Raw genomic sequence first — 25,003 nt, forward strand, 5'->3', positions numbered from 1 at the left:
TCAGCTGCGGCGCTGGAGACGCGTGACCCGGGCCCACCTGCAAAGTTCTGCATCGCCACTCAGACATCATGGCGGACAACCGGGATCCAGCCAGCGACCAGATGAAACACTGGAAGGAGCAGAGGGCCGCGCAGGTACACCCTGCGCTCTCCGAGCCGGCCCTACGGTCCGCGTAGGAAGCAGGGTGTTCTCGAGTAACGGCCCCTGCTGCCACAGCGCGGAGGTTCTGGGGAGGGAGGGCTGTACCACCGATCGCGCGGGGGCTAGGGGTGTTTGTGTGCTTCCTTTCGGTCTGGTTGGGCTGTTACATTCGCGGGCGGGAGGGGAGAGGGTTCTGGGCCCGGGGGCAGCGGTCCTGCAGGGTTTGTGGTAGGCTGTAGGTCGTGGATGGTTGGCTTACACTTTTGCGCCTTTGCCAGCTGGGACAGAGGTTGCAGTTTGAGGCAGCAGTGAAGGCTTATGGGGAAAGAGGCAGAGAGCTGCAGCTGCAAGAAAGGAAGTGACGGGGGAAGTGGGAGCAGGCTCTAGCTTTGCCCTGGCTCAAACAATAACTACCAGCTTTCGTATTTGGGGTGGGGGGTGTCTTGGGGGCAGGGAACGACTTTTATCATCTCCATGTCCCCAGCATTGAACATAAAGCGTTGTTTGTGTGTTAGCTGCTCAGTCGTGTCCGACTCTCTGTAACCCCATGAACTATAGCCCACAGACAGACTGTTCTGTCCATGGAATTATCCAGGCAAGAATGCTGGAGTGGGTTGCCATTCCCTTCTCCAGGGGATCTTCCCGAACCAGGGATGTAACCCAGGTCTCCCGTGTTGCAGGCAGATTCTTTACCATCTGGGCCTCCAGGGAAGCGCAGATACAGCATTAAACAGCTAAATAAAAAGATTTGTACACCCATGATTTCTTTTGCACTTAAAAACATCGTCTAGCATTTTAGAGCTAAAAGTGACCTTAGTGATTAATTAATGCATTTATTTACACCTATGCTTTGAGTGCCAGCATGTGCTAGGCACGGCGCTGGGGCAAGTGGAACAAATTCCAGTGAGGCTGAAAGCTCTAAGTCAAGTTTGGGAGACAAGACAGGTAAATAGATGGTTACCTTCCAACGTGGCCAGGGCACTAATATAGGTTATCTGCTGAATGTAAAGGGAGTGAATGTCCCAGTTGGCAGGCTTCTCAAAGCAGGTGACATCTGAACAAGAGCTTTACAGCTGAGTAGGAATTCAGCCCTATAGTGGTTGGCCAGTCATTCCTGGCCTGTACTCCTAGGATGTAGAGCATTCAAGGGCATCTCTGAGCAGGTTGGGTGGGATGGGAGCACTTCTGTTTTGAGTCTTCTTTTGTCAAATTGGGCTAGAGAGTGTTCGGGACTTGCCCAGTTCCCATGGCGGCTGGTTAATGGCAGAGAGAGGACTAGAGTCATGCTTTCTTCATCTTGTCTAGTGCGCTTTCTTCTTTTTAAAATTTATTTTTAATTGTAGGTTAATTGCTTTACGATATTGTGTTGGTTTCTACCATACATCAACATGAATCAGCCGTAGGCAAACATATGTCCCTTCCCTCCTGAACCTCCCTTCCACCTCATGCCACCCGTCTAGGTAGTGACAGAGTACTCGTTTAGTGCTCTTCCTTAAAACCGGGTTAGTGTTCATGAACTAGAATTAATGCTGAGTGCTCATGGATTACCTTGTAGTTCCCTGTTTGTGAGAAGGCTACCATTCTCTTTAAAGGGCCTGGAAAATCTCTTTTTTCATTTTGTTCCTTATTATGTGCTACTAGGGGATTTGGCTTTTCATGAGTTCTTAGTCAAAGTGAACCAGAGAGACTTAGCATCTTATCAGTCAAGGACAAGTGGCTAGTCAGTGGCAGAGTCAAGATTAGAACTCTGCTTCCTAGAGCCAGGATTCTCTGTACACCCAGTGGTTGCTGCATCTTGGTTCACATGGAGGTGTTCATGAATACTCGGTGAATTGGAAACAATATGGGCAAATGAGATTCTCATAAAACAAAATTCATTCTTTTGAAAGGACTCCGTTGAGACTAGCTTGCCTTGTCACTGTTTGGGAGAATTATTAACTGTTGTTAAATCATTAAGATCTTGCTGGTGACTTGCCCTACATGGTCACCCATGTGAGAAACAGCTGGCCTGCAAAGCTCATCTATAATCTGGGGACTCCTAGTTGAAATACTTCTGTCTCCTCTGCCCATGCATCTCAGTGCACTGTTTACATTGTCCTGATGGGCAGTCACATTGGTGTCTTGTTTTTCCTTACTTGAGCTGCTCTGAGTGGAAACTGCTTATTTTTATGAGGAGACTGCCCACTTCGCAAAGGAATTTTGCATCTGTCACATACCCTTTGTAATTTCCCAATGCTTTCTTTGGAAAATTTTCAAACATTCAGAAAAATGAGAAAAATAGTGTAGTATATGCCTATATACCCACGGCATTTTAAAAAATTTCTTTTAACATGTTATTCCATATCTGTCTGTCCCTTCATACATCCCTTAACCTATGTTTTGGAGGGGCACTTCAGAGTATGTTGTAGACATCAGTAGACTTGATGCAAATTACCAGAATTCATTGTTTATGTTTTTAAGGCAAAATTTATATACAAAAATATACAAATATGAAGTACACCAATCTGTGCTTTTTGATAAACACCTGTGAATCTGGTTCTTTTATCAAGATGTAGAAGATTCTCATCACCCTGGAATGTTCCCTCATGCTGTTTCCCATCTTTCCTGCTTCTCCTGCAGTCCTGCTCCAGGCAACCACTGATGATTTTGCTTTTTAACCATTGATTTAGGTACTTCTTGTGTTAACACTGCTTTCATTCAGCAAATATGTTTTAAGATAAAAAAAAAATGTTTTAGGATTCATTCCTGTCATTGCATGTATTGCTGAGTAGTACTAGTACTAGTACTATTACTGATTAGAGCACCATTGTCTGATTAGAGCACCGTGTGCTTATCCTGTTGTTGGGCACCTGGACTATTCCCAATGTGTGGCTGTTATGAATTAAGTTTCTATAAAGAGTCTTATACAAGTCTTTTTGTGCACATATGCTTTTATTTCTCTTAAAAAATACCTGTGAATAGAATTGGCGAGTAAGTGAATAAGGTAAGTGAATGTCTTATGAGAAATTCCTAAGCCTTCTTCTGATGTGGTTTACCATTTTACACTTCTGTCAACAGTGTTTGAGATTTACATTGGTCCACCTCCTGCCATCCTTTGGGATTGTCATTCTTTTTAAGTTTAGCCTTTCTGGTGAATAAGAAGTGATATTTGCATTGCTCTGATGACCAGAGATGCATCTTTTCATGTGCCTATTTGACCAGTGGTATACAGTATTTCTTCCCTGGTGGCTCAGATGCTAAAGACTCTGCCCACAATGCAGGAGACCTGGGTTCGATCCCTGGGTCAGGAAGATCCCCTGGAGGAGGAAAGGGCAACCCACTCCAGTATTCTTGCCTGGAGAATTCATGGACAGAGGAGTCTAGCAGGCTACAGTCCACGGGATCAGAAAGAGTCAGATATGACCAACACACACATATGTATTTCTTTAATGGATTTGTTCAAATCTTTTGTCCTTTAAAACATTGGATTGTTTGTTTTACTATCCTTGATTCATAGCCCATGTTTTAAGTACAGTCGGCTACATGCTGTAATAATACATCCCAAAGTGTATAATGGCATAAACCTATAAGAAGTTTATTTCTGTCTTATGTGATTAGCCAAAATGGTTTGAGGTTGCAGAAGGAGGTAGTGAGTCCTCGGCAGCCCACAGTTCCCCAAGGCTGCAGGCTGCAGGAGGCTGCTCCTGTGGCAACACAGGGTTTCTTAATGTTGCCCTCCACATCACTGTCTAGTCACAGACGATGAAGAGCGTGGAGGACAGTATGTGGGAGGTTTAGATGCCAGGCTGGAAGTGGTGTATGTCACTTCTGCCTGCATTCCTTTGTCTAGAACCGTGTCACATGGCTGCACCCACTGTGAGCGAGGCTGGGCGACAGTCTCCCTCTACACCCAGGTCGCCAACCCTTCTACACCGTGTCCAAACATACTTTCAATGTGGTGACAATATCTCTGGCCATTTTCTTCTGATGTGGTGATGGGCAAACAGGCATAATCTCTTTCAGAAGGGTATGTTGGACTTTTAAAATATTCTGTTAGAAATTTATGACAGTAAAGTATAGTTTTTGTTTTTTTTTTTTCAAATCTTCATTTGCTTGGCAAGTGCTTTTTTAAAAAATAAGCAGGCAGGTCTGCATCAGTATCTTGCCTTCCACCACCCACTTTGTTTATATTTGTTCTGGACTATGAGCACTTTAAGTTGTGGAACTGCTGCTGGAGGGCACCCTGCCATCTCCTCCCTCAAAAACCGGATGCTGAATGTCGTGCTGGGTGTCTCCTCTGGAACCGAGTCAGCCAGCATGAAAACAATTTATGGAGCGTCTCTCCTTGTGGGCATATTTCATTGCTGACAAGTAAATTGGGACCTTTGTGAAATTTAACAGGAGAGTGACAAATCAAATACGTTCATAGGTATGCCTTGGATCTTCTTAAAAATCTCTCTTTTTCTTTCTCTCAAAGTAGGTTTAGGGGAGGGAGGTGGTTCTCCAGGTTATTTCCAGTCCCTCTGAATGAAACTTGATGGAAACTTTTATTGCTTAGAATGCCATTGGCTCTTCCTGTGGGAAACTTAAAGTAATTAGTAGCCTCTGATCCCTTAAAAACTGGAGACTTTGAGCATTTCGAGACTTTCCTTTTTAAACAATTCCTAATTACTTGGAAGAGAAGTTGGGTTTTAGACCATCCATTCCTGTCAGTGAGTCACAAGACAGAACCTTTGAGGGTTTATGTATTTTTTAGGGTAAACTTGGTACTAGCTGCACTGACGTAACGTTGCCGACACTCGGGGGCTGGAGAGAGGTGACTGAATAACTTCTTGTGCATGTGTGTTTGCATTTCTTGTGGAGACCATCTTTTTTGTTCATTTTCCTTCTAGTACTGTGACTGCTGTCGTTTCTCCTGCTAAGAGTAAAGGAGTCTTTTACTTAGTGCATCGGTCATCCTTCATTTTTTGAGCCTTTGTCTCCTCTTACTCCCTACTTTTTTTTTGAAAAAGTAAAGGACTAGTGCAATTCTCAGTGCTGTCAGACTTATTTAGTAAAGTCATTTTCAAAACAGAGAAAACCTCTTATTCAGTAGCCATTCCGTGTATTTTCAAGGCTTTATTCCCGGTAGGATTATTCTGTTTGCTGATTATTGAAAACCAGTAGCAGTGTATTTTCACCATATCTGGAAATATAGACAGCTCACCAAGAAGAAAAAAAAATGTGAGCAGCTACTGGGACGTGTTTCCTCTTGTACAAAATAATACAAAAGAACCTTGTTTGAAAAGCAGACATTTCCCATTAGGGTGAGGAAGGAGGTGTGTTCAATCAGTCTGTGCTTAGGGGTCCAACCATGTGACCTTGAAGTCTGACATTTATTTTCCTTGTTAAAGGCAACTTTTTTTTTTTTTTTTTTTCTGGAATAAAAACTGTCCACTAGAATCTAAAAATAAATGATACAAATGAACTTATTTATAAAACAGAAATAGACTCACAGACATAGAAAGCAAATTTGCGGTTAACAAAGGGGAAAGTGGTGGGGGAGGGATAAATTGGGAGTTTGGGGTTACATATACACACTAGTACAAATAAAACAGATAACCACCAAGAACCTACCGTACAGCATAAGGGAACTATACACAATATCTTGTAATAATGAGTAATGGAAAGGAACCTAAAATATCTGTCTGGATCACTTTGCTATGTACCTGAAACTAACACAACACTGTAAATCAGCTGTGTTTCAATAAATTTTGTTTAAAAAAAAAAAAAAAAGCTGATAGAGCTCATCCAGACCTACTTAAAAAAAAAAAAAGTGATTACTAATAAAGTTGGATTAATATCTACAAAAAAGAACAACAACAAAAAACCCCCCACTAGTTGTCTTCCCTGGGATCCTTGGAATCACTTTTTAATTTTCTTCAGGCATTTGCTCCCTCTGCCCTCACAGGCTTCACTTTGACACCAACGGCCTTGTTTGTGAAATCGCTCGGTCTTGTCTGACTCTTTGCGACTCCATGGCTCTATCTATGGAATTCTCCAGGCAAGAATACTGGAGTGGGCTGCCATTCCCTTCTCCAGGTGATCTTCCTAACCCAGGGATCAAACCCAGGTCTCCTGCATTGCAGGTAGATTCTTTACCATCTGAGCTACCAGGGAAGGGCAATTCTTGGCTTGCTGGTGAGACCTTATTGTTCCTTGCCCAGGGCATTGTTGTCAGCCTGAGGCCATATTTCATAGCAGTTAGCACAGTGTTGACATGCCTATTGTCACTCACTGACACTTAAGTACACTTTGTTTAGTACCAACAGGGCCCATTTGGTTCTTAATGAAGAACATATTTTGATTTTTTCTTACATTTATTGGATTTCATTTTTTTCTATTATATACTATTCAATTTTTTTTTATTGAATGGCACTTCTAGAGGTGGATGGTATAGAATAACTTAGAAATGAGTAAAGTAGGACAGGAACTCATTCTTGCCTCTTGCACTTAGAATGACCAACGGTTCTTGACGTATACTGAGGCACCTGGTGGCTTAAGCATGAAGTCAGCTTACAAGATGAAGTATATCCTGGTGATGAAGTCACCACTTGGAGCCCAGAAAGCATAGTTTTTAGTCTTTAAGGCAGTCAGCAACGTTTCCCAGTGTTGTCAGGACACTGATTTTTGTGCTAGAGAACCCCCTCAGTGTGATGTGGTATTGAGGTGAGTCACTTTCTAATGCTTCCGATGTTTTAAGACGCAAAAAAAGCACATCTATTGAATTCAGAATTTATGAGTGAATGACCTGCATGGAAGTTAGGATTCTCGTTTTCTAGTGACAATCTCTGGGCAGGAGCCTGTGGCTCAGCAAAAAATCTGCCTGCAATGCAAGAGACATGGATTCGATCCATGGGTTGGGAAGATCCCCTGGAGAAGGGAATGGCTGCCCACTCCAGTGTTCTTGGAAAATCCCATGAACAGCCATCATGATAGGCTGCAGTCTGCAGGGTTGCAAGAGTCAGAGACAACTTAGTGACTGAATCACCACCAGGAAGAAGCCAGCGTTAATCACCTGGTTGGTCTGTTGTATATTTTGAGTACAGTGCTGAACTTGCCTGTCCTTTGTCTTGACCGAATGTGTTGATGTAGGAAGAGTATTTAACACAGAGCCTGCCCAGGGTAACCACTCATGCATGATGCAGCCCTTTATTTCTGTCCCTTGTTTCAACTTCTCCCTTACTTCTTTTCTTTGACATTGCTCTTTGATTCTTCATGGAAAAACAAAAAAACAAAAAACAACCCATACTTTATATTGTGGAAAATTTCAAACCGGAGCTGAACAGAAAAGATGGTATAATGAAGCTCCAAGCTTTTGTCTGTCAGCTTCAATAATGAATTTTTGTCACACCAGCTCTCCCCGCTAAGAGCTCCCCTACAGAACAGCAGTTCATGTGAGTTGCCACGACTTGCTGGGGTCATTAGGCATGTCTTGTGTGGCTCCACTGGCAGAGTTAAGGAGCCGCTTCTCCTTGCTTATTTTGCTTTGTATCTAAATGCCGTAATAAATGATGGCCTGAGGATGGCTAGATGCTGAGTTCTGTGAGTTCTAGAGAATCACGCGGGGGAGGTCTTGAGGAACCCTGACATTGTCTTTCTTTTTTTAACACTTTGTTCAAATCTAGATGCAAATAAGGTTCACACATGGCATTGATTGATATGTCTCTTAAGTCCATTTGTCTCTTCCTTAGGGTGGTTTTAAATGAAGTTTACAGTGATTTAGTAACCTGTGAAGGGTCAGGCTTTACAATCAAACAGGGTTCAACTTGAGGCTTGACCGCTGGGCAGATTACCTCACCTCCCTCCCCTTTCGTTTCTCATATCGAAAATGGGATAACAATTCTCCTTACCTTGCAGTATTGCTGTGAGAATTAATTTATATAAAACGTGTGTAAACCAACACATGTCAGTTACCCAGCCTGTAGAATATGTGCAGGAGATGTAAGCTGTGCTGTTCTGAGAAGCACTATAGTGTGTGCTTTTGGGTCCTTGAGCCAGTCTGCTTGGGTTCAAACTCTGCTTCTGCCCCATTTTAGGTGGGTAGCCTTGAGCCGGTTGTATAACTTCTCCACGCCTCAGTTTCCTCTTCTCTATAGTGGAGATTTTCACAGTCCTTACCTTGGAGAGGTGGACTAAATGTGATAACCTGAGTAGAGTGTAGAACAGTGCCCGCAGAGCAAGCTGATATTTGTTGTTCTGAAGCTTGAGTGTGTCTAGTAAGGCCTTTCACACCTAAACAGAGAGAGGAAGAAAGAATCAGTGGGATGACAGGAGATGCAGGCATCGTCTTCATTATAAGCTGAGGCTTAACTGGAGAATGTGGCTTAGGAGTTTGGGCAAAGAGGGCCTGCTGAGGCCGTTTCCCTGATTTGAATTTATTTACGCCTTGTGTTTAGGCGACTCTGGAGACCACCAGAGGAGTAGATGCTACTGTGGCCACTGGCTTCCAAAGGGAAGAGCGTGGGCCCTGTGTAGGCCTGGGTCCCTTTCCCAAACTGCCCCACCAGGGGAAGTTTCCCCGCTTCCTTGCATCAGGGCAGGAGGCCCGGAACACCACCTCACTGTCATTCTAACCCCCCACCGAGAAACTCGAGGACCAAGGCAGTCTTTGGTTTTCTGAACGCGGTGTGTTGTAGGCACTGATATGCTAGAAGACGCTAGGTATATTCTGTACTGATCTCTGAGAATATAAAGCTGACATTATGACTCTATTGGGATTGAAAGCTGGGGACAGTTTGTATGACCCTCTTTTTCAGTTTAAAAAAAGAAGCCTACGATAGCGAGTTCTTGGAAATTCTGTGAGCAGAGGGCACTTACCAGTGGCAACTATGTTGACAAAATATTTCACCAGAGAAAGCCATCTTGACTGCTCCCAGGAAAATTTCTTCATCCCTGTCTTAGTTTGAGCCAAAAAATACAAACAGCAAAGCCAAAGTGGAATTTTACTTTGATCTCGAGCCTCTCTTTCTAATCATGGTGTTAGCCTTTAAACCAGGCCAAAATACTTCTTGCCAATTGCTGCAGCAATTTTTATGACAAGTTTGTTTCACGGTTTTTCATCAGAATTTGAAGTTACAGGACTTCCCTGGTGGTCCAGTGGTTAGGAATCCACCTGCCAATACAGGGGACGTGGCTTCCACCCCTCATCTGGGAAGATTCTACGTGCGACGAGGCAAATAAGCCTGTGTGCCACAACTCCTGAAGTCTGAACGCCGAGACCTTTCTCTGCCCCTAGAGAAGCCAAAGCAATGAGGAGCCTGCGTACCACAACTAGAGAGTCGTCCCCACTTGCCACAGCTAGAGAAAGGCCCTGCACAGCAATGAAAACCCAGCATCACCTAAAAAAAAAAGAAAAGAATTTGAAGCTATAAATTCAGATATTTCCCTTTTGCTTTTTGGAGGGAAGTGCAGGGAGAGGCATGGGCTATTGTTACCTCCTCCTCCTTTTGCGAAATAATCTTTCTTGGCCATTTCATATCGGTCCACAGTTTAATTCATTCCCTTGTTGAATCCTCAGCCGTGGTTGTGCACTTGTGGCAGGGCTCTAGATGCAGAAAGAGTATACTGTCTCGAGAGAAAAAACCACAAGGCACTAAGGCAATGAGATTATCTGTTCTGTGGGCCCAGGAAGATGCCCTTGGCCCAGCTTGTGGGGTGGCATGGGTGCGGCAGGAAGAGTGGTCCGGGAGAAGCATGTACGGTTGTCATGAGGAATTGGCAGCCAGAAAGATGTTAAACATATTAACAGGTAACTGATGCTGCTTTTCCAGAGCAGGAGCTCTCAGAATTGCCTATCAACAGAAGAGCTCTTCTGTCCTCAAAAATACTCTAGTTGTAAGTGGTCTTTCACTGAGTTAAAACAGGCCCTTCCCTGGCCGTCCAGTGGTTAAGACTCCTCGCTTCCAGTGCAGGGGACACAGGTTCAGTCCCTGTTGGGGAACTGAGATGCCACATGTCACGTGGAGTGGCCAAAAAATTTAAAAAACAAAACCCCTATAACCAGCAAGTTGGCAGACATATCTTTGCCCTTCCATACTTTCCTATGTGCTGCCACACAGAAATCTGCATAAAGTTACTTAAATACTCTGAGCATGTGGCATCGACCACTAAACAAGTAATGATATTCCTCTCACTGGTTGTGGAGAGGCTTGAAAGAAGATAGCTAGAAAAAAAAGCCTTGCATATGGCAAGTGCTCGAGAAATGGTATTTACAAAAGGAAATGAGAAACTAGGTACCGTTCCATCAGCTGTGCTGAATCTGTGTGTTTGTCCTTTCTGATTAGCTTTGGACCAGTGGTAACCGTCCTCCATCATATCCCTAGAGAAAGCCCAGAGCTTGCGTCACGGGATGTTGGGGATGCTGTTTCTTTTGTTTGCTGCTGGTGAAAAACAGGGGCACGGGCTCCAGGGTGTGGTTATATTCTGGTTTTACTGGCACTCGCTGTCCTCAGGAGCCCTCTGTCTACCCTCCTCTGAGGGGGCAGACCTCTACCCTTGTGTGTGCAGGTCACAGGGATACATCCTGCCGGGCTCTGGTATGTGGGGACCGGGAGGACAGTGAATGAGTGACTTGAAATGAGTCACCTGGGGGGCCCTAGTGCTAAATCCACTCCCCCGCCACCCCACGCCTGCCATCCAGCCTGCAGAGGGGTCCGCCATGGGGCTGTTGAACTAATGAGACCCAGGTGCACTGTGGCTGCTTCTTACGTCCTTGACCGACAGACAAGCTCCCACTTATTTTTCCCTCCTGCCCCGTCTTTCCCGGCCTCTGGCTGAAGTCCGCTGACTTGTTGCTCTCATCACCACTGCCAGACAGTTGCTGCCTCTGCCTTTGGTAGGCTTTTCATTTTTTCTCCCTTCTTTACCACTCCCCTCCCTTGTCATCACCTCTGCCTTCTCAGCACATGCAGGGAGTGGCTTCATCTGACTGTACTCGTTTAAACAGGTACCATCTTCCAGGTCTTGCTGTTCTGGGACATTTTTGTCATTGCTTGTAGCCCAGGAGGGCTGGTTTTCACTGCTTTCTACTTCAGTTTAGTCACTCAGTCATGTCCAAGTCTTTGCGGCCCCACGGACTGCAGCATGCCAGGCTTCCCTGTCCATCACCAACTCCCGGAGCTTGCTCAAACTCATGTCCATCAGGTCGGCGATGCCGTCCAACCATCTCATCCTCTGTCCTCCCTTTCTCCTCCTGCCTTTAATCTTTCCTAGCATCAGGTTCAAAATTATTCTAAATGTTTGAGAATGCTGGAAGTTTGATTTAAACAAAAATCAAAACAAATTGTATCTATTCTGGGGTTAATTGCAATGCTTACTGCATGGAACTGGCTTTTTTTCAGAAATGACTTTTAAAATTTTGCTTTTGATGGTCCATTTCCCAGCTCCACCTTCACTTACTTTATTTAGTAAAGCTTCATTGCATTAACTCTGTTAATTTTCACCATCTCAGTGAATATACTGTGTCCTTCTTTTCATCTAGTGATTACTCTCTGTCTTTGTTTAAATTCAGTATCTCTTATTTGATGTTGCCCTAAACACCGCCTGAAGTCAGGAGTCTTTTCCTCCCTGATCTTTGACCATGACCTCCATTCTGTCTTGCTGACTGTTGAATCTTTTCCTGCCACACTTGTTTTAAAGACATATTGCATATCCATTGGCTTGGAAAGGTGTTAAAAGAGAGGACAGTTGATCTATTAGACCAGGGAACTAGAAGAGAGGCTGAATGTTACTGACCTACAAACCCAGGTTTCATTTCTTGGGGGGATGGATGTCATGGAGGAGATTCCTGCACTGGGTGGGCAGGAGGCCCAGTGACGGCAGCGTTCCAGCATTGCCACACTAAGATTCCATGATTCATTGTCACGAGGCGAGACCATCTCATTCTTTAGTCCTTCAACTCGCTCATGCCCTCATCCAGCTGGCTCTGCATCTGCCTCCTCTGGGCGTAGGTTTTAGTCTTGACTTTATCACCCTGACCTGGTCCTGAGGAGGAGTCTTGGGATGTGGTCTCGTTAGTTTCTCAGCAGCAGCGCCTTTCTGTATTTGGGATGCAAAGATGGAAATGACCCTCTGGCCCGTTTACCGTTCCTCTCACCGAGCTTGGTGTTCTCTCACATACTCTTCTCCCCCCACCACTGGCCCCCCTCCCCTGCCATTTTTATTGTTTTGCACATGAAAAGTTGACTAACTTGCTAGTAGCCAGGGGAGGACTGGGGAAGGTTGTGGGAGAGGCAGTTGGCTGCTGTCAAAAGCAGAATGTGACCACAGAGCAAGATGAAGCTGCCCGGGATCACGAGAGGCTTAAAAATGCTGCTCCCACCCTAGAGAAGGGACAGCTGAAGGGCTCCTGCTATAATAGAAATGGGAAAATTGGGTGGATCTAATTTTTAATTACAGTGAAACAACCTATCTCATCTCATAGACATTTGGCATCTTTCGAAAATTAATGCTGTAATCCATCTTACCAGTAACTGTTTATTTTCGGTGATGACAAAAGCCGGTGACTTCTTTTGGAATTGAGAAGAGATGCTGCAGATGGCTGAGTACTGCTTGAGAGCAGCGTACTGCACTGTACAGGGTCATTCGCCTTGACATGTCTGGTGGTCAGGAAGTATTTGGAAATCTGTGTAAAGCAGGTGGAGGCATAGCTTCCCTGGGGACCATCTCTCATTATGAGTTTGGATATTCAGTGTTAAACGCATATGACATATAATCCCTTTTAGGGGGATCTCTACCTGGGGTTTCCTGTGTGGAGCCTGGTGGCTATACCTAGACCAGAGGGGGAGCAAGTTGGTGAGTTATCTAGATATCGTCCTGCTCAGCATTTCATAGGATTTCTGTGACCCAATTAAAATTTCAGGCAGCTGCATATTTTGTAACATTTCAGTACTTTTCACACAGGAAATTTAAAAAGAGTTTGAGTAGCAGATGTAAAAATGCAAAATGATGTGCCCTGTGTCAGTGGAAATTGAAGGCGTGATTGACTCTCTTGCACTCTTTTCCTCTCGTGTTCACTTAGAAACCTGATGTCCTGACCACTGGAGGTGGTAATCCAGTAGGAGACAAACTCAATAGTCTGACAGTAGGGCCCCGAGGGCCCCTTCTCGTCCAGGATGTGGTTTTCACTGATGAAATGGCTCACTTTGACCGGGAGAGAATTCCTGAGAGAGTCGTGCACGCCAAAGGAGCAGGTGAGAGCTGTGTTCATTTGCTGTGAAAGGACTGTTTAATAACACCTGGGTTAAAAATTACTTCTCAAAGGATCAGAGTTCTTTAAGAGAAGTGCCAGATTTCCATTCCTTGGAGAAAGGCAAAACTGTCCATCAGTAGAGGAGTCAGTAATTAAATGATGGTTATTTCCCTGGATTGAACCTTCCATGTAAAATACTTTATTTTGCTAAAAATAAAAGTAATCTTCCTTTTATTCCATTATGCAGCTTAGTACAAAAAAATATGGAAATACACAGACATACTGTAATTATAACTGGATTAAGATGGTGCACTTAACTGGATAAACACTGGAATTAACTGTGCAAAGTCAATGACTGTGTAAATGTGCTGTAAATGTGCTGTAGTGATTTTTGTAGTGATTTTTCCTTTTTGTCCAAAACTTCTGTAAAACTTTTATCTTGCTTTTATTACAGAAACAAAAGATATAGATGGTATTTAAAAGAAAGCTAAAAACTCAAAAGGAGGGACTTCCCTGGCAGTCCAGTAGTTAGGACTCCAAGCTTCCAATGCAGGAGGTCTGGGTTCCGTCCCTGGTTGGGGAGCCAAGATCTCACAGGCTGCATGGCACAGCCGATAAATAAATAAATTACTTAAATATTGTGAATCTTTAAAAAAAAAAAAAAAAACTCAATAGGGAAAAGAAAGCTTGATAGAAAGGAAGAAGTTTTGTTGGACTCCCGTTTCAGTTCAGTTCAGTCGCTGTCCTGTCCGACTCTTTGCGACCCCATGAATCACAGCACGCCACGTCTCCTTGTCCATCGCCAACTCCCGGAGTTCACCCAAACTCATGTGCGTCGAGTCGGTGATGCCATCCAGCCATCTCACCCTCTGTCGTCCCCTTCTCCTCCTGCCCCCAATCCCTCCCAGCATCAGGGTCTTTTCCAGTGACTCAACTCTTCGCATGAGGTGGCCAAAGTATTGGACACAATTTCTTTATTTCCTGTTCTATCGTCTCCAGCTTTTTTGTGGGGTTTTTCCGTCATGCCTCTGATATGCTGTTCAGGTGGTTGTTTGGCTCTGTGGCGAGCTTCCTAAGTGCTCAGCCTTTCCGTGTGTTTTCTCCTCCTCTCTCCCCTGTTCTTTCTCTCCTAGATCCTACTTGTACCTGAAGGGCCTCTCAGACCCTGTGTTCTTCCAGCAACCCTGACTAGTTCCTTCTGGCTCCACTTCTCTTTGGCTCTGGCTCTGTAGCTCTCAGCTTAGCCCTGAGTGACGTAGGGCTTTGCATTTTGCTCTCATCATTTTATGTTTGGTTATCTCCCCTTCTCCCATCATTGGAAGCTCCCAGAAGGCCAGTGCTAAGTCACCGGTTTCTCTTGTCACCCAGATACCTGTTGCGGGCCTGGTGACCTGAGTGATAGTCTTGTGATGCCAATTTCTGTGTCTTCCTCCTTAGGGGCTTTTGGCTACTTTGAGGTCACACATGACATTACCAGATACTCCAAGGCGAAGGTGTTTGAGCATATTGGAAAGAGGACGCCCATTGCAGTTCGCTTCTCCACTGTTGGTAAGTTGCTCTGTTTGTATTACTGGTGTTGCTTGACTCAACTCTGTGTTTTATCTGAGGCATTTATAGCTTAGTTTGCAGAAAAAACTTACCAGACAATAGGAAACAAGCACTTCTCCAAAGTATAGCAACATTTTACAGTAGAAAAATTATTTTAAGACATGTAGAAAGTTACTTATAATTCTGTTTGTTGAGAGGTCTTAGGAAATCATGCTTGTGCAGAGCTCACGCCTGTGACTCTTGAGTTTTTCCTATGAGCGGTTGCCTCAGATGGAACATGAAGTGGTAGTGTTACTCCACAGCCATGAGAACAACTGCCCTTTATTGAGGGTTAACTCTGTGTCACCCATGGTTAGTGTTGTACTGATCCTGCTTATAATCTGTAGATGTATTAATGCTTTGCATGGTGGGGTTATTTCTGTTTCTGAGAGAGTGATTTTTCTCATGTTACAGAGCTAGTCAGAGATAGAGCTATCAAATTGCATCTCAGCATACCACAATGCCTGATTAATTCTGCCTCTGCATGAGTCTGTGTTTGTGCATTTTTATAATTGTGTGAAATGCAAAAGGAAATGAAATTGAGGATAAAAATTTCTGTCTTGACTCATTTTCTTAATATTAACCTCATAATTTTGACAACTTGCTTATTCTCTTTGTTCATTGCCTTAATCTTCATAATTATTCTCTTCCCTTATTTTACTTCAATTTTTAATTACCTGTTTGAACAAAGCTATCATCTCTTATTTTAATTTAAATTTTAATTACCTGTTTGAACAAAGCTATCTTATTATGTTAAATGGGTAATATTTTCAGCTGTTATTATATATACTTTCTTATTTCTCTCAGCTAATTTCTTTGTTTACTTTTTCAGTCTAAATTAGCTGGTGGGTAGTAGAAATAATAACCCAGGCACTTAAATACCTAATATGCTTCTAGAGCTTGGGAAGGGCAGACCCCAGTGTTTTTATGACTTGAGGCTTCCTGGATGCAGAGTACTGTTGTGAGGCTTCATTTTCCCCGTTTGAATCTTCCAGCTGGAGAATCGGGCTCAGCTGACACAGTTCGTGACCCTCGTGGCTTTGCAGTGAAATTTTACACAGAAGATGGTAATTGGGATCTTGTTGGAAATAATACTCCCATTTTCTTCATCAGGGATGCTCTATTGGTAGGTGATGAATTATTTCACACTCTGCAGATATTTGTTGATTTAAATTGATTTCAAATACTCCATATAGATTGGCATTTGAGGAAAAGCCCTGGGAAGAGCAGAAAGAAGAGAACATCGATTGGGATTGGCTGGATTGCCTTTTACATTTTTTTCTGTATTTAGTATCTTTTTATGAGGTCAGATTACAACAATTATCATTAGTCTTAGTTTGGCATTTTGGGGTGCACTGACTTGATGGGAATGATCCAGTTTTCCTTGCAGCACTTGAAAGATGAATAAAAAGAGGCAGTCTGCTCAAAAACGTGTAGAGGGTAAATTTCATTTTAGGGTTTTGCAGCTTAAAATTTTTAAATTGTCTTGTTCAAAATGATAATCTGTAAACCTAATAATAGGCAATGAATTAAGACACCATAGGCCTGGCGTGCTATGGTTCATGGGGTCGCAAAGAATCGGACACAACTGAGCGACTGAACTGAACTGAATTGAAGACACCATAAGTCCTGTAAACTTAATTTTTGGATTTTTTCCCTCTCTTTTTCCATTTAGTTTCCATCCTTTATCCACAGCCAGAAGAGAAACCCTCAAACGCACCTGAAGGATCCGGACATGGTCTGGGACTTCTGGAGCCTGCGTCCTGAGTCTCTGCATCAGGTGGGAATGCCTCTTTTTTCCACTGTGTCACCTGATAAGGAACTGTTAATTATGCCTCATATAGTTTTCTCCAGTTTTGGATATTTTATTGGAGTTGATTTTTGGCTTTCTTTTGGAGAGCCTTCCTCAGATTTCTTGGTCCTTGAAGACTTTTATAATGACGATTTTATTCATCTTTCCCCATTCATGGACTTTACATGATACTGAACCATTATCAATTGATATTGAACAGTATTAAGGATTAAAGTTTCTTGTAGGAAGTCAAGCTCTTTGTATTAGGGAAATGAAGGGAAAGTAGTACCAATCAAATTTTCTATTAAATTAGAATGTGAACAAGTTAGGCTAGTTTTCAGATTTGTTTTAGCTTTTCTTTATAGAATTTTGAGTCCGGACATTAGTGATTTATGTTTAATCTTTCTGCTTTGAAATTCTTCCGTTTGATATTTTTTTCAAATGGCAACCCTTCCTGTGAGCACTTGGCTAGTATGTTCCATGTCATTAAGAGATTTTTCTGGCAACTTAGGACTGTTTTAAAAATATGTTTTGATTTAAACTGAAGAATTTGACCCTTGATTTTTCTGTTCCTTAGGTTTCCTTCCTGTTCAGTGATCGAGGGATTCCAGATGGACACAGGCACATGAATGGATATGGATCGCATACTTTCAAGCTGGTTAATGCAAATGGAGAGGCAGTTTATTGCAAATTCCATTATAAGGTATAGGTCACCTTTGGCAGAGTGGGTGGAAGGCTCCTACTACCCACGTCTCCTTACTTCTCCTGAGGATTGGGCAAGGATCAAGGCCTGGCCTTTTCCACCTTTCCCTTACCTCCACCCCCAAGAATGACAAGTATCTATCTGGTTGATTAGGACCCTGATTATCTTATTGGCCACTGCCTGAGGCCCAGTTAGAACAAAGTAGTCTCTCTTTGGTCTCTTCATGTGGCTGATAGCACACAGCTGCTATCAGTAGTCAAGCTTTTTCTTTCTGGACCCTGGGAACTCTGCCATAAATATTCGGGCAAGTGCTCATTTTGTGCTGGCTCTCGGCATTTCTGGTGCTGGCAGGTGCAAATTGATACATATTTTTTTCCCCTGGAGAAGGAAGATCTAAGGTTTTAGATCAAAGATAAAGAGATTATAGAGGCCTCCCGGCTTGGTAAAAGGAAATTCCTACCTGGTTTAGCCTAGAGTTCTTTGTTGGAGTTTAGAGTCAGGTGTTAGCAAACAGTCACACGTTTGCTCTGCCTTCCGTAGCCCTGAGTACACTGTTCTGAGTACAGATACTTTTGGGGTCCAGGAGGGCTTTAAGACAGAATTGGGACATTCTTGTTTGTAATAGCAATCTCATTCTCATTTTCAACATCTGATGCTATCTTTCCAAAAATATTTCTCCTCGCTTTTAAATTCATCCATCTATTTTTTTAAGGATTTATTATGATCACCACACATTAAAAAATCAGTTATAAATTTCAGGAAACAAAAATTGTTTCTTTCTTTCATAATTGAGGTTTTTATTGGTTGTTTTGAGGATCAGTATACAGACATTTCAAGTTGTACACAATTGTAACATATGTACCAAAAATCTAAAAAAATCATGTAGTTGTGATTCTTTTCTAAACATTTCAGTGATTTTCTAGCTTAAAATTTGGAGGCAAATTTTCCTTGATGGTATATCAAGTATCAATATCTTCAAATGTTAATATGCTGTTATATCAAAAGTCCCACTAATTCACAATTTAATATCATATATACTACATACTTGAATTTTCAGTCATTCATAGCATGTTAACAAAGTTACTAGGAAGACTGGACTTCCACAACCAAAGATGTTACGGGGTGCATAAGGTTCTGACAAGGAGAGCCAACATCAAGCAGTGGTTTGCTTTATTTAGGGAACAGGTGTACCAAAAACAACATAGGAGAAGTGACTTAAAGTGTTCAAGACATTAAGTGTGCAACTAATTCCAAAGTGCTATGTAATATGCTTTGTTTTATAGGATAGAAAAGCTATCCTCATTTATGGAGTTGTTAAGCTGACACCCAAGACAATCAAAGCCTCCCATATTCAGTACCCCACTACTTTATGGTTGTACCAAAAAATAACCAACCAGCAAATGATCTTATTTAAAAAAAAAAAAGCATTTACACTTAAAAAATTGGATAAGGTGGGATACTTTCCTTCTTTTTTTTTTTTTAAATATTTATTTACTTCTTTGGCTGTGCTGGGTCTTTGTGGTGGCAGATGGACTTAGTTGCCCCACGGCATGTGGGATATTAGTTCCCTGATCAAGGGTTGAACCCACATCCCCTGCATTGCGAGGTGAATTTTTAATTACTGGACCACCAGGGAAGTCCCAAGATTCCCTCCTTCTTAAAACTGTTTCTAAAGCTACTAAGAAACTTGGATTTACCAAATAGTTGATTAAAAAAACATCCCTCTGGATTGTACAAGAAGGGAGACAGGGACCACTGATAGCACTGGGTGTGTGATACTGATCAGACTTGGCTTCTCTCTCTGCTGCTTCATCAGAGGCCGGGCTCTCTCTGTTTTCTGCAGGTGATCATCTTTAGTCCCTTGGTTAGCGACTTTGTCCTGTTTTCCTTTTGCTCCTCCCCGTTAGCCTTTTGTTGGCACGTTTTTGTCTGAAGATTTATCCTTTTCTGCTGCCTTTTGGGGCTTTATTTCCACTTTTGTGGAGCAGGTTTAGCTGACAGCCTTGCAGCTCTCTTTTTGGGCTCCTCATTCTCCCCACCTCCCCCAACTTCTGAGCTGACCTTCCTCATGGCAGCAGTGGGAGCTGGGGAGGTATGCTGGGTCACCTGGCCGCTGCTGCTCCTCCAGCCTAAAATTTCTTTTTTTTTTTCATTTCCTCTCATACAATCAGATCAGTTACTTTTGGGGAACATTTTGAGAATCTTTTAATTGAGGTGTTCTCATGGGTTCTTTTAGTATGACTTTGGCATTGGTTAGAATAAGTAACATTGCCAGAGAACTCTAGAGGGTTATTTAAAAAACCTCTGGTTGCTTAAGAACTTGTTTCCAAATACTGCTGCTAAAATAAGCAGAGACAGAAGTGGACTCATGACGTATACAGGCTCCCACTTAATGGTATCCCAAGGACCTATTTTCTTCTGTCCTATTTGAAGCATTATCTGAACAACTTAGGTGGGTGTATCAAACAGGAAAACTGTTACCCCTGTTTATATCTATGACTTGGATCTATAACCTTTGGCAAGGAACAGTTACAGGAAACAGTTGACCCACTGGCTTGTAATTGCCAAAAGAAGAAGTGTAGTGTCACTTAGAGCAAGACTAAGTGATTGTATCTGGGACAACTAGTGTGGTCATGGCTTTGTAGTTAGAACAATCTGAACTCCCATCTTCCCTCTTCTAGATAATTGTCTCTTGGCACGTTATTAAAGGTTCTCTGAACTCCAGTTTAGTCATGGTGAAATAGTGCCAGCTGTCAGTGGCCCTGGAAAGATTGGGATGCTTACGGGTCTGTTCAGCCAAGGGCTCTGAGGTAGCGTGGGATCTAATAGACTCATCAGTCTGGATTATTCTAACCTAAGGTCATACCTTTCTAAACCCAGGGGCTTCAGTTAAAATCAGAAAGGTATTGCAATAATATTGTACAATTTAGTGTATTTGCTGGGTGATCTGCAGATGGTGACTTCCATATTCTAATTCTGAAGATCTAACAGGCTGAAAAAAATCTTGCCACTGGCTAGAGAGAGCTGGGATTTCTGTGCTAGACATCGGCCAGCCTTCTAGAGGTGACTTTTGTGAAGGAAATATTTATGTGGTGCCTGACTTATTTGGGCTCTTTCAAAATAAAATAGTGGTGGGAACTCTATTGAAGAGCAGGATGGGATGATAATAGGAGCTTTGGTGAAAGTGACTTAACGTCTTTGGGTTTTAATGGCTTGTTTGAAAGTCAGAATATTAATACTATTGGGTTGACCAAAAAGTTCAGTTGGGTTCATCTTATGGAAAAACTTGAATGAACTTTATGGCCAACCCAGTACTTTTGGTTGCTCATAGTTGGTGAACTGCTTGAGTAGCTATACCGAATTTCTTTTCAGCTCTATAAACCGTGAGTCTATGATTTCTTTAAAAAAAAGTTAAAAAAGGAAGAGAGTTGGGGTGGAGGAATACTAGCTGAGCACAATCTCAGTAGTTGACTTGAGATATTATAAGACAGGGAATTTAAAAAATTATTTCATGCTAAAAAAGGAGGAAAGTCCTTTAATTTTATTAACTATTTGCTTACTTTAAAAATATATTTTGATTTTTTTTTCTGATTGGAAATAGCATGAGTATAAACATTCAAATAGTAGCCACTCTGGAAAACACTTTTGAAATTCCTCAAGAAATTAACCATAGAATTACCATATGACTCAGCAAGTCCATTTTACAATATGTGCTCAGAAAAATCCACTGACTTGAACACTTGAAAACGGTTAAAATGATAAATTATATGTTATGTATACTTTATAGCAAAAATTGTTTTGGCTTTTCTGAAGACACTAATGTAGCATTTTCTAGATGAGCGAAAAATTGAAAGTGAACTCTATGTCAACAGTTTAAAAAATTCAAATAATGTGGAATCCATAAAGAGAAAGAAAGACTAATTTTAAATATAAAATGTGTAGACAGATTCCCTGGAGATTGAAAAGAATCAGGATAAGCAAACAGAATTTCTTACTGATAAATTCATACTTGTGTCAGATTTGAAGAGGGGAGTTACTGTTACAGGAAAATCCAGTCTTTGGATAGTGTCACTCACAATCCCTCAATGAATTACTGATTGAAGTTTGATAACTTTGCCAGTAAGTTTCAGGTTGAGCTTCTTTGTTTTCTCCTGTAGACTGATCAGGGCATCAAAAACCTTTCTGTTGAAGATGCAGCAAGACTTGCCCACGAAGATCCTGACTATGGCCTCCGCGATCTTTTCAATGCCATTGCCACAGGCAACTACCCCTCCTGGACTTTATACATCCAGGTCATGACATTTAGTGAGGCAGAAATTTTTCCATTTAATCCATTTGATCTTACCAAGGTGAGTCAGTTAACAACTAAGTTGTTTTCTTTTTAAAGTGTCTTCACACCTAATTAAAAAAAAATTGTAGTCAAGCATTTATAAGTCGTGTACAAAACAGTTGGAGCCACCTAAGAGTTTCCTAGCCTGTGAATGAGGGCTCACCAGCATCTCCCTTCCAGTTCCTGTTTGATAACTTTACTGAGTTCGTCTGGGTGGCCTGATATATTGTTGTTAGCAGGGAACAAATTTTGATGAGATGATGTACTTTTGCCCAGGGAAAATGTCAATATTTACTCCTGTTTGCTGTTGCAAAAGATTCAACCCATGCCCTCACCTTAAGTTCTTACCATTTTATTAGATTCAAAAATGTTATTTTCACTTACTATCATTGGCTTCAGTGTATTTGAAAGCTGATATTTTTATGAGTAATTTCCTTCTGTTGGTTGTCTGGTAATTGTGAATATGACATTATTTTTAGGTTTGGCCTCACGGCGACTATCCTCTTATTCCAGTTGGTAAATTGGTCTTAAACCGGAACCCAGTTAATTACTTTGCTGAGGTTGAACAGTTGGCTTTTGACCCAAGCAACATGCCGCCCGGCATCGAGCCCAGCCCTGACAAAATGCTCCAGGTAAACCCAGTTGATCGAGAGGTTCTGAGGCAGGAGTGTGTGTACATGCCTGTGTGCCCTTGCACGTGTGCATGCGCACACACACACACACACACACACAAACAGAGTGTAATTTGGCTTGATCTTTATATGAAGAATTAACTAGGACATCACTTAAACCTTGGTTTGGGTCTTTAGTCCTGTGGGACTGAATGAAACATCCTTAAATGAGCGTTACAGGATAAAACAAATTTCATAGTGAGTCCCTCAATATGGTAACTTTGATATTTAGGCTCTTAATTTAAAAGAAGTTATAGGAGAAATACCTTAGGTATTTGTGGGATATTCTTTTTCAGTCTCTAATCAAGGATGGGGAATACCATTAATTGATTATAACATTTGATCAGCATAACTGTATTCATTTTCTCTTTCATGTAAAGAGAAAATGATGGCATGTGTAAAAAGAGACCCAGAGGTGATTTTTACAAGCTCAGTTTATGTTTCCATTGATTAAAGGCAGTGGGTTTTACTGTTTGTTTTGGTAATGTTGCTGCTGCTGCTGCTAAGTCACTTCAGTCGTGTCCGACTCTTAGCGACCCCATGAACTGCAGCCTACCAGGCTCCTCCGTCCATGGGATTTTCCAGGCGAGAGTACTGGAATGGGTTGCCATTGCCTTCTCTGGTAATGTTCCTAGGCATTCAGTATTTTTTCACCTCTTTCCAGTATGTTTTTTCAAGAGTACAAAGAGTGAAAAATTCTTATCTGGATCAGAAATTAATGGGGAAATAACTGGCTTAATAATTATTGAGTAAGTCAATCTTTTGTGTTCTTAGACTATGATCATGGTACAAAGGTTAAAGTTTTTACCCTAGGTCAGACCACAGTGACTGACAGCTATTTCTTATGTAAGCGTCCAATTCCAGTTCAGGTATCGCCGTCCATGGAGGTGAACTAAGTTTCCTTTGTTTTTTTAAAATAACGATTTTTTTGCTCTGACATTGGGAACATTTGAACCTTTTATAGAAAATAAATGTCTATTAATTTTTAATTTAATTTGACTGCTGTGGGTTGAATACCTGTCTACTGATAGACTGCCGTGGCTGCTATAGCAGGAGGCCATACAGCAGGGAAGAACCATTGTACTTGGGTAGCCTTTTGATGAGCATTGAGGAACTGTCCAAGGTTTTTTGAGTAGGTAAGTAATAGAATCTGCATGGGGTCTTAGGAAGAGTCTTTTGGCAGGAATGTTTAGGGTGACGTTGTTGGAAGGATGGCTTGGAAAAGGAGAGCCAGTGAGGAGGGCTTGGAAATTACTCTGATGGGAACTAACGCATGACCAGGTGGTAGTAGTTGAACGCTAATGGACAGTGTTTTCAACAATAATGTGGAAAGGCAACACGTTATTAAATTTTAAAACTTGGGGATACAAAGTGTAAACTGGACCATGGTGAAAAGCACTCAGTAGTGTAACGTGAGTCCCAGAGACTGTCCCCTGAGTGCCTGGTGATGCAGGGGCAGCCCTTCTTCCCTCCCGAGATTCACAGTTTATCAGGAGTGGAGAAGTCGACTGCTGGAGTGGGAGAGCTGTGCCCCGGCCCAGCAGGGAGGTCGGGCACAGGGCCCTGGGTAAGGAGCTTGGGCACAGGGCCCTGGGTAAGGCCTTCATTCAGGTGGGGTCAGGGTGTGACCTTGCTGTCTGCATTTCTGGGCCTTAACTTGGAAGGTCTCTACCTGCAGGTGGGGTGGGGACGCCTTATAAATACAAGGTGACCCCAAATCAGAACAATATGATGAGGCTCCATCCAGGGGCTGCTGGTGGCCAGCTGTACCTTCCGTCCTATTGGTATGGTTAGAGCACAGCTTAGTCCATTTTGGGCAGAAGGAGGCGACCAGCTCCAAACTGTAGGTGCTTTTGTTCATGGTTGCATGGCCGGTCATCTGAATATTACTCTATTTTTAATATTTTTAAAGATTTTCTTGATGTGGACCATTTTTAAAGTCTTTATTGAATTTGTTACAGTGTTGCTTCTGCATTATGTTTTGTTTTTTTTGGTCGAGAGGCATATCAGATCTTATTAGCTCCCTGCCCAGGGTTCAAACCTGCATCCTCTGCATTGGAAGATGAAGTCTTACCCACTAGACTGCTGGGGAAGTCCCTGAATATTACTTTAGACTCATGATTATGGGAGGTAGAGTCACTCAGCCAAGAGCAGATTATGGACAGAAGAGCAAGACTGGACTAAGCATGTTGGCCTGAGTGATTTGAACAAAATAATCACATCAGTTGCCCTATTCAACTTGATTTGTGTTTTGGCTGGCCCGTAGAATTAGTGATATAAGAATATTCTTTCAGGCTTCCCTGGTGGCTCAGATGATAAAGAATCTGCCTGTAATGCGGGAGGACCTAGGTTCGAGGCCTGGGTTGGGAAGATCCCGTGGAGAAGGGAATGGGTACCCACTCGTTTTCTTGCCTAGAGAATTCCATGGACAGAGGAGCCTGGCAGGCTACAGTCCATGGGGTTGCAAAGAGTCACACATGACTAAAGTGACTTAGCACGCACGCACGCATGAATATTCTTTCAGATTCAAGGCCAATAATAAAGTCAATTAAAGAAAACTGCTTGTGAG

General features: G+C 42.4%; 1 protein-coding gene across 1 annotated transcript in view; it reads left to right on the forward strand.

Annotated features, from left to right (window-relative positions):
• The first annotated feature begins 23 nt into the window (after window positions 1-23).
• The window catches only part of CAT (catalase), a 35,945-nt gene continuing 10,965 nt past the window's right edge, over window positions 24-25,003 (forward strand). Inside the window, exons 1-8 of the mRNA NM_001035386.2 lie at window positions 24-134; window positions 13,181-13,352; window positions 14,789-14,899; window positions 15,934-16,064; window positions 16,614-16,718; window positions 17,308-17,433; window positions 21,591-21,782; window positions 22,243-22,395. Coding sequence (NP_001030463.1) covers window positions 69-134; window positions 13,181-13,352; window positions 14,789-14,899; window positions 15,934-16,064; window positions 16,614-16,718; window positions 17,308-17,433; window positions 21,591-21,782; window positions 22,243-22,395 — 1,056 coding nt within the window. The 5' untranslated portion in view covers window positions 24-68. The remainder of the gene's footprint in view (window positions 135-13,180; window positions 13,353-14,788; window positions 14,900-15,933; window positions 16,065-16,613; window positions 16,719-17,307; window positions 17,434-21,590; window positions 21,783-22,242; window positions 22,396-25,003) is intronic.

This window comes from Bos taurus, chromosome 15 (genome assembly GCF_002263795.3).
Source record: "Bos taurus isolate L1 Dominette 01449 registration number 42190680 breed Hereford chromosome 15, ARS-UCD2.0, whole genome shotgun sequence".
Taxonomy (NCBI): domain Eukaryota; kingdom Metazoa; phylum Chordata; class Mammalia; order Artiodactyla; family Bovidae; genus Bos; species Bos taurus.